The following is a 10,254-nucleotide window of genomic DNA, read 5'->3' on the forward strand; positions in this document are numbered from 1 at the left end:
AATTGGCGAGCGGTGCAACAGTTCAACAGGCGAGCTGGGAGGTTCAATTCACAACTTGCCCAGCTCAGCGAAAAACTCGACAACGTCTTCTACTTGCACCACTCGCTGGAAGCCTTCCACCCGTCTACGGTCCTGGCCGCGGATGGGGTGCATCCGAGTTATGGCGGTGTCGCAGTGCTTGCGTGGAACATTCACAGCCTGGTACTGACAATCCAGCGGAACAGCATAGCACCGTGGCTTGACCACTTTCCCGCCTCAGGATGCACTACAACAGCAACTCCCACCTACGTGGCAGTAGCCGAGCACCAGAACTCAGCCAACATACTGGCAAGCCACTGCTTCCCTACCCTCGAAGAGGCACGTAGAAAAGGGGATGTTCGGAGGCCGGTTACGCGAGTATTCCGGCGAACGCTTCCAGCGGACAATCCAAGTATTCGGCCAGTGAATTCTCATAGAGAAGCGGAGTCAGAAGTTGCAAAAATCTCTGAGTACGTTCGTGGATCCTCCAGTCCAGCTCAGCAGAATCATCTCCCTAATTCGGATCACCATATATATATCACCAGTACCCCAAAAATCAGGACAGAAACCAATGCCAGCGAAGCGAGGGAACCACCATTCAATTTCGCCCCATCCACCTCCAAGCCACCGGCCAGTGGGCACCAATTGGAACACTCTGCTGCGCGAAAGCCCACCACCCGAAACAGTTCCTGCGGATCACAGGAGGCGCCGCTGGATTTTGCACCTGAGACCTGCAGTCCAACTTTGAGCATATCAGCGTCTCCTAGAGCAACTGAAGCTGAAGCGACCGAAAGACGCCGACGAACACCTGACACCGGGAGCGGCTGTGCGGAGAATCCTTCGACCCCGAAATCGAGGTATGACCTCAGGCGACGCTGCGGCTCCGCCCAGCGAGTGAGACAGGATTGACGGTGTGATCGCGCTCAGCCGCCCACTCCCCCCTCAGCTGCTGCTACACACTCTCGAAATTTTTTAAAATTAAGAAAAATAATAGACAAAAGGATCAGGCACGAGCTCCACATAAAGTCCCTTAAAATATACCTAAAATCAAATACGGTGCCCAAGGGCCTTTCCGTGTCTTTAACGCCGTCGATGAACAATCTCCCAAAAACCAATAGCCTGGCTTGGAGCCACGTTTTGCTTAACGCATCCCTAAACCTTCTGAAAATAACTATAGACCATTGCAAAGAGATGTTGGCATCACTGAGCCGTGATGAGAGGCGAGCTCGTCAAAACGTGGTACTTTCGGATATGGAGACTCAAGAGCTTGAGTTCTTTCAGTCGAGCAAGACTAAGCAAATCTGGAATAACAAATGCAAGAAATTCTCTCGAGATAACATCCAGCTTGAGGAAGGAAGAGAGAGCGCCGTGGCATCGCAACAAAGAGAGGACAAAATACAACCTATATACACCCGCATGCCTGCAAGCGATCATGCAACCCCATTTAGTCAAACATTGGAGGGTTGGGATGTACAGGAGAACATTATTAATCTCTCAAACGCACCCCTTAGCAAAGAGGAAAAATCGGTATTGTCACGTGGACTGAAATTCTGTCCAAATACTGGCCGATATGACGAATAGAAATTACTAAAGGATCACGACAATTTTTCTCGAAATCTGAGACTCCAGGAGTACTTTTCTGATAAGCCGAACCAAAATTGCAACTCATTCCCTCCCTCTCAGGAACAGTGGACACCGAGGTCCGGTAGGGATAAACATCTGGACATGTATCTAAAAGCGATTCAACGAGACATCATTCATGCCTTCGAGGCACACAAACCGGGACCACCGAATCTTTCCAGGGAAGAGCGTGACGCCTTGGAATCACTCAGCAAGCGAACGGACGTTGTTATTAAACCCGCTGACAAAGGGGGCGGCATAGTAATTTTAGATAAAGAAAAGTATATCCAGGAGGGATACCGCCAACTCAATAACTCCAATTTCTATCGCTTGCTTTCATCAGACCCCACCACTGAGCACAGCAAAATTATAGAAAAAAACTTGAAACAACTCACCGATGAAGGTGAATTACCGCCACGAGTAAGAAAGGCGCTGACGCCATTAAATGCGTCTCCAGGGCGCTTTTACATGCTCCCAAAAATACATAAAGAAAATCATCCGGGCCGACCGATCGTTTCCGGCATTGGCACACTCACAGAACCAATCTCCAGCTACATTGATTCTCTGATCAGGCATATCCCTCCTAAACACACATCTTACATTCATGACACTACTCATTTTCTAAAAGAATTAAGTCAATTTACTGCTCCAGAAGGAGCTTTTCTGGTAACCCTGGACGTGGTATCCCTGTACACTAATATACCGCATGATGACGGCATCCGGGCTCTGATCACATCGTATGAGAAATACAAAAGCCTGGATTCTCCCAGCAAAAGTACCCTCGCAGAACTGACTAATCTGGTTCTCAAACTCAACTCCTTCGAATTCAACAACTCGTTCTACCTACAAACGAGTGGCACCGCTATGGGCACAAAGATGGCGCAAAACGATGCCAACATATTCATGAACAGCATTGAATCGGACTTTCTCCGGTCATATTCAACAAAACCGGCTTTCTACAGACGCTTCCTAGACGATATATTCATGGTATGGACCGGCACTGAGGACCAGCTCATCCAGTTTATCTCATCATTTAACAACATACATCCAAACCTCTCTTTTACGCACACCTATTCGACCAATCAAATTAACTTTTTGGACGTCTTGATTCGAATAGAACAGGGCATCTTAATCACCAGTGTCTACAGGAAGCCCACTGATTGACAACAGTACCTCCATTACAAGAGCTGCCACCCACGCCACTGCAAAACCTCTATTCCATGCTCTCAGGCCATAAGATTCAAACGAGTGTGCTCACGCTCAGAAGGCTTTAAGGATAATTCTAATCGTATGCGGGAGGTTTTGAATCATCAGCGCTATCCGCTCTCTATTGTCGACGATGCAATTAGAAAAGCGGAAGAGAGAAATCGTAACGAACTGTTTGGGGATCCCGCGTCAGCAGCTCCCAATGAACAGCGCTCTAATCTAGTCTTAACCTTTGCGAACAACCTTCCGAATGTAAACAAAATTCTAAGAAAACATTTTAACATCATCGAACAAAGCGACCGACTCTCAAAGATTTTCCCAACGGCTCCACGGGTCACCTACCGACGACCAAAAAATTTGCAAAATATGTGGTTTATTCTACTATCAGTAAACAAGAGCCTGTAGGTTGCGTGCCTTGCGGGAAGAATCGGTGTCAAGTTTGCAGGCACATGCAGAAAACGACGTTGGCTCAGAGCACACATTCTAATTTCAAACACTCCATTCGAGAGAACTTGAATTGTGACAGTAGTAACGTACTGTACATGCTCGAGTGCGGCAACTGTCAAATGCAATACATTGGCCAGACCGAGAATCCCTTCCGAATTCGATTCAATAATCACCGCGCGCATGCCAAATCACTTCCTCTCCTCCCCCTGTCGAAACACGTCCGTCAAGAAAATCATGATTTCGACAAAATTAAAGTCACTCTGGTACAGAGCGGTTTCAAAAATACCCGTGAGCGGGAACAACGGGAGTCATACTTTATTTTCAAATTTAATACGGTGCAGGCCGGTATAAATGAGAACCCCGGAGCTCTCTCCGCACTTCAGAAATCAGAGGCCCAGTGAGATTCACAGCCTCTTCGACTGAATCGCCCGAGGTCATGCCATTTTCAGTGTTTGCGTCTTCATGCCGCCTGTCTCCTACCCCAACCTTTCTTTTCTTCCTTATGCCCAAACATTGCTGCAGAAACGACTTCTGCAGTAAACCATAAGGGGGCCTTCCATCCCCCCTTTTTTAAATGCCATTTCAAATAGAACGAAAAGAATGATACTCAATACATTACATTGGTTTGCGAACGAGGATTAGGAGTGTTGCTATACACTAATATGGTTGTGGATCACTGTGAATCCCGTTCGTCGGTCGTCCAGCTAGATAGCCCAATTTTCTACTTGCCTGCCTTACGAAGGCGCAGGGCGCTAACAAGGGGCCGTAAGTGAATTTGGGCTACTTCGTGTTTTTCAAAAAGGTGAGGTAGATGAGGGAGGTACTTAGCAAAGCACCCTCCCCCCCTCCCTTTTTTCACTTTTTTGCAAGTTCTCATGCCTCCTTTTCTTTCCTTTTTTCCTTTTTTCCTTCTTTTCTTCTTTTCTTCTTTTGTTTTTTTTTGTCTTTTTGTTTATTTTTTTCTGCTCTGCGTGCGCCCTCTCTTTCTCTCGTTTTTTCGTTGCTCTGCCCCCCACTTCGCTCCTTGGAAAGGGCACCTCGTCGGCGGCGCTGTGTCTTTGCGAGGGGGCGGGCGGCTGACGAGTAGCGGCCGGGGGCTGGCGCTGGGTCTCCGCGGGGCCCAGCCACGGGATCAGGTTTCCGTCCGGCGTCTGGCCGGTTAACTCTCCGTCGATGTGATCGCGCCGCCGCCGTAACTCACATTCAAACAGCCAGTAACCACACTCCTGTCGGGCGGTTGGCACTGTGATGCAACGGGCGCGATAATGTTTTCTTCCCGCCTGTTCGAACGTCCCGCTCCCGCCGAAGGAAGCCTCCGCCCACAATATTTCTTCTCAACTGTTTTCCTCGCAGACAGCTCACCCCTCTCCACTTCCGCTACAACCTTTTTCCTCTTTCCCTTCCCCCCACCCCCTCTTTTCCCCTTTCTTGAATTCGTTCTTTTCTTTTTTGTCTGCTCGCTTTGCAGCCCTAATTTTCCCCTTAATCGGCAGGAACACCCTTGTCCGCCACTCTCTCGCTTTTCGTTTTTTGTTTTGTTTCCTCAAAGGAGAGCGTCTTTCCCTCTCCATCTGTGTGCGGTGTCGTGAGCAAGTGGATCGTCTTTGTTCACAAACAACCTTACCCTGATGAAGGACGGTCCACCGTCCGAAACCGTCGGTAAATAAATGTTTCTCTAAGAAGTGTACTTCAACTCTTTCCTTATATATGTATATATTGTTACGCCCAGTGGTTTATTAAGACTGGGACGGAGGATCGAAAAACCAGCTGGGTCCGCTTGCCGAGCATGAGACGCCACCAACTTCGTTCTCCTCATCTTCGGCTTATCCAGCAGCGCCGACCACGCAGAATGGGTATTGCCTTTTCATGGGCGTCACACTTCCCCTTACGCAGCCGAAGCCCGCTGGGCGAGTTAAGCAGCGCCGCGCGAATGGTAGGGCTTCAGCCGGGCAACGTGAGTGACTTCGATTCGCGCTGAACGACGACCGCTTGCCGTGAGACGAGCTATGCGGTAATTGAGTTCGCTAATTTGGTCAATAATGACGTAGGGTCCATCGTAGTGGCACAGCAGCTTCTGAGACAATCCTCGCTTTCTGATAGGCCGCCACAACAAGACTAAATCACCGGCACTGTAAGTAACGCGACGGCGGTGGGCATCGTAGCGCGCTTTTGACCGATCTTGGGAGGCGAGAACACGAAGGCGAGCAAGGCGCCGGGCTTCTTCGGCGAGACAGAGTGTCTCAGCGATAGAGGGATCTTCATGGAGCTCGTCAGAAAATGGTAGTATGGTGTCCAGGGTGTAGCGTGGGGGGCGTGCATACAGTAAAAAGAAGGGGCTGTAGCCAGTAGTCTCATGGCGCGCGGTATTGAACGCATACGTGATGAACGGCAGGACGCTATCCCAGTTCTTGTGCCTTGAATTAACATACATAGACAGTATGTTAGTGAGCGTGCGGTTCGTGCGCTCAGTGAGCCCATTCGTCTGGGGATGGTAAGGCGAGGAATGGCGAAAATGTGATGCGCAGGAACGGAGAAGCTCCTCCACGACGTCAGCGGTGAACTGCCGACCACGGTCACTAATGATAACTTTTGGAGGTCCATGACGGAGAACTATGAATCGGAGCAGAAAAGACGACACATGATACGCTGTAGCCGAGGGTAGAGCTGCCGTTTCACAATACCGGGTAAGGTAATCGACGCAAACCACTATCCAGCGGTTCCCATGATAGGACTTTGGAAACGGGCCCAGCAGATCTATGCCCACTTGCTCAAACGGTGCTGCAGACGGTGTCACAGGGTGAAGCTGACCAGATGCAAGGCTAGTAGGTCGCTTGTATCGTTGACACTGAGTGCAGCTGGCGACGTACCGCTCAGTCGTGGCCCGCATTTTCGGCCAATAGAAGCGCGCCTGGGTACGATGCAGCGTCCGTGCCAAACCAAGTTGTCCAGATGTAGGGTCATCGTGCATGGCCTGCAAGACAGAGGAGTACAGGCTCTTCGGAACTACCAGCAGAAAGCGCTGGCCCGTAGGAGAATAGTTTTTCTTCCACAAAAGACCATCTCGCATACAAAAGTGGCTGACGTTGGAAGGGTCTTCAGCCTCCGCAAGGAGAGACTGTAGGGTTAAGTATTCCTGCTGTTCCGCTTTGAACGTTGCGATATCAGGAAAAACAGGTGACACTGACGCGACGCAGTGGTCCAACGTATCGATGTTAGACTCCGACTCAGGAAGGGGCAGCCTCGAAAGACAGTCCGCGTCAGCGTGACGGCGACCACTCTTGTAGACGACTGTGTAGTCGAACTCTTGTAGCCGGAGAGCCCACCATGCAAGGCGTCCGCAGGGGTCGCGAAGGTTAACGAGCCAGCAGAGGGCATGATGGTCGGTGACGATGGTGAACGGTCTTCCGTACAGATACGAACGGAAACGCTGCGTGGCGAAGACGACGGCTAAGCATTCTTGCTCAGTGACTGTATAATTGCGCTCCGGCTTGCTGAGCGAGCGACTCGCATACGCAACAACGTGCTCTTTGTTGTCGCACCGCTGGACGAGAACAGCGCCGAGGCCAACACCGCTGGCGTCGGTGTGAATCTCTGAGGGAGCGGAGGGATCGAAGTGGCGAAGTAAAGGGTGAGACGTCAAAAGGAGTTTTAGTTGGCGAAAGGCGGAGTCGCACTCAGGTGTCCACTCGAAAGCCACATCTTTCTGAAGTATACCTGTCAGAGGGTAAGCTACATCCGCAAAGCGATGAATAAAGCGGCGAAAGTAAGAGCGTAAGCCCGAGAAACTCCGCAGCTCTTTAACAGACTGTGGTGGCTTGAACGACTCGACAGCTGCAGTCTTGGCTGGATCAGGCCTGACGCCGTCTTTATCAACGAGGTGTCCAAGCACTAACGCTTGACGCGCACCAAAGTGGCACTGTTTAGAGCTAAGCACAAGGCCAGCTTGGCGCATACAGTCGAGGACGAGAGCTAAACGGTCGTTGTGCTCACTGAACGTCTTTCCGAAAATGACAACGTCGTCGAGGTAGCACATGCAGATTTCCCATTTCAAACCGCGGAGTATACTGTCCATAAATCTCTCGAAGGTGGCGGGCGCATTGCAAAGGCCAAATGGCATCACATTAAACTCATAAAGGCCATCAGGCGTAATAAAAGCTGTTTTTTTCTTTGTCTGCGGGATGCATGGGGATTTGCCAACACCCCGACCGAAGATCAATAGAAGAGAAGTAGGACGCTGAAAAAAGACAGTCGATGGCATCGTCGATTCGAGGCAGGGGGTATACATCTTTTCTCGTGACGGCATTCAGACGACGGTAATCCACGCAAAAACGCCATGATCCATCTTTCTTCCGAACAAAAATTACTGGAGCAGCCCAGGGACTTGAGGACTCTTGTATAACGCCTTTGGTTAGCATCTCCTGCACTTGGTCATTGATTACCTTGCGTTCAGACGGTGACACTCGGTAGGGCTTTTGGCGGATCGGATGTGACGTACCAGTGTGAACCCTGTGCAGGGTTCGAGACGAGGGGATGGAAGATGGGCCGCCGGGCTGCAAAAAGTCAAACACAGTGGAGTATCGCTGGAGGATGGTCAACAGTGCACGGCGCTCATGCGTGGAAAGCGAGTTGTCGATCATTCGGAGCAACTGCGACTCGTCGTAAAACTCGGGTGCTGCTGCGCCCAAGGCGTCGGTAACCAAGGCAACGGATACCGGCGTGTATTGGCTGCATGACGCAAGCTTCAGGCCTTCAGGCAGAACAACAGATTCCGTCGAACTGTTCAATGTCCACAGTTCAGTTCTTCCGTTGATGACGGAAACCATGGCATGAGGAACCAAGATGTTCTTCTTCATGCAGTTCAAGTGGTTCGGTTCCACAGCCGCATCAAACACGTCGAGAGCGGTATCGGGGCAGGAAACCGGTACGCACACAGCCGAAGAAGGAGGCACGACAGTATCTCGGGCAACACAAAACACTCTCTCTCCCCTGCACGAGCCTTCTAGAAGATCAGTGGTAGAACATTTGCCGACGTTGAGCTCACCTGTGTGACAGTCGACATTAGCGCCACACATTTGCAAAAAGTCTAGGCCAAGAATAACGTCGTGCGTCGACCGGCTGAGCACCACCATTTCCGTGCTGAAGACTTCGCCACCCAAAGAAACCTTAACACTACACACTCCAACTGCTGGCAACGGTTCACCACTCACGCCACAAAACTGGACATTTTTGTCCCATCGAAACAAAACTTTTCTTCCTAGGAGGCACTTAAACGCAGCACTCATAACCGAAACAGTAGCACCGGTATCCACTAAAGCCATCACAGGTACACCATCCACTAGCACATGTACTTTGTTCTTTAACATAACTACAGGCAGGGGTATCACTTCCGACGGCAGACTTCCAGCGACCTCACCCCCATCGGTCGCGGCGGCTAGTTTTCCGGCGGAGGCGAGGAGGAGCGGCGTCGGGGTGATGGAGATCGACGTGTACGGAAGGCTGGAGGCGGCGTCACACTTCTATCAGATGCCGGCGAATTATTCCGCATTTGTGCAGGCCATGAATTGCCGGAATCAGGCGGGCAGGACGGGTATCGAGAAGGACCGCGATGGTAATCCGGACGCCGAGGATAGGTCGAGGAGCCGTAACGGGATGGTTGTCGGCGGGGACAAAATCGGGAGATGTGTCCGGGTTGACCACAGCGGTAACACACAAGAGAGGGAACGGGAGCAGGCTGCGCCGGCAAGTAGTCACCATACGAAGGACTGGGCCGAAAGTTGTCGTCGTATGTGGCCGGCACAGGCTGGTAAAAGCCGGACAGTTGCTCCGGGGGCAATCGCGGTGTGTTGTTCGGCCGCAGCCCTCGGGGTACACGGTGATCCTCAAAGTCCGCTGTGTTAACGTCGGATGGCGGAGTAGGACGCGTGAGATACACAGGAGGGAGCTCTGATGAATTTCGAGTGAGTTCCAGTGACCTGGTTAACTCTTCGCGAACGATCTGGCGGATTGTGGAAGCCAGATCGCATGACGATGGTGTGTCTACAGCTGCCACCGTCGTCACCCCGGCCAAACATCCAAATTTCGGTGTGATGCGACGCATTTTCAACGTCTCGAACGTCCGGCAGTGCTTGATGACGTCAGACACGGACTCGAGACTTTCTTTTCCGATCAAAAAATTGTAGACGTCTTCGGCGAATCCTTTGAGCAAATGGCCAACTTTGTCTTCCTCTGTCATGGCAGGAGAGACGACCTTGCATAGCTTCACGATTTCATCAATATACTTTGTGCATGTTTCACCGGGGAGCTGAGCCCTTTGCGCAAGTGTTTGTTCAGCCCGCTTCTTCTTTACGACTGAATCACCGAAACACTTCTTCAGCTCCTCTACAAAGCGGTCCCAAGTTGTGAGGGAATCCTCGTGGTTGTCAAACCATGTTAGGGCTGTGTCGGTTAGTGAAAACACGACGTTCGCGAGCCGGGCGGAGGAGTTCCACTTGTAGCGACTCACCCGTAGGTAGTGGGTGAGCCATTCATCGACGTCGTCGCTAGATGGACCCGCGAATGACCCTGGCTCCCGGTAATGCTGCCACGAACTGCTGGGCACAGACCTCGAAGCGTCGCCGTCCAGGGACATCATTGCCACAGAAGGCGGCAGACAAACAATGCGACGACTGCGGCGAATGTGAATCTGGGGATCCGTCTTCGGAGGAACCTGATTACCCGGCACCTTCCACCAAGATGTTACGCCCAGTGGTTTATTAAGACTGGGACGGAGGATCGAAAAACCAGCTGGGTCCGCTTGCCGAGCACGAGACGCCACCAACTTCGTTCTCCTCATCTTCGGCTTATCCAGCAGCGCCGACCACGCAGAATGGGTATTACCTTTTCATGGGCGTCACAATATATATATATATATATATATATATATATTGCCACGTATCATTGTAGCGTCCGTTCGTTCGCGCAAGG

At 51.1% G+C, this 10,254-nt stretch overlaps 1 protein-coding gene across 1 annotated transcript; it reads right to left on the minus strand.

Moving 5' to 3' along the window:
• Positions 1 to 8,466: 8,466 nt before the first annotated feature.
• Positions 8,467 to 9,922, minus strand: LOC149361946 (uncharacterized). The gene has a single exon (XM_089569626.1). The coding sequence runs from the start codon at positions 9,920 to 9,922 to the stop codon at positions 8,723 to 8,725; it is 1,200 nt and encodes a 399-aa protein (XP_089425752.1). The 3' UTR covers positions 8,467 to 8,722.
• Between the last annotated feature and the right edge of the window lie 332 nt (positions 9,923 to 10,254).

The sequence above is a fragment of the Amblyomma mixtum genome, chromosome 2, assembly GCF_055824585.1.
Source record: "Amblyomma mixtum isolate Tamu chromosome 2, ASM5582458v1, whole genome shotgun sequence".
Classification (NCBI taxonomy): Eukaryota; Metazoa; Arthropoda; class Arachnida; order Ixodida; family Ixodidae; genus Amblyomma; species Amblyomma mixtum.

Excerpts from the sequence above, each read along its gene's own strand:
- LOC149361946 (XM_089569626.1), bottom strand. The coding sequence starts at position 9,922 with ATGATGTCCCTGGACGGCGACGCTTCGAGGTCTGTGCCCAGCAGTTCG.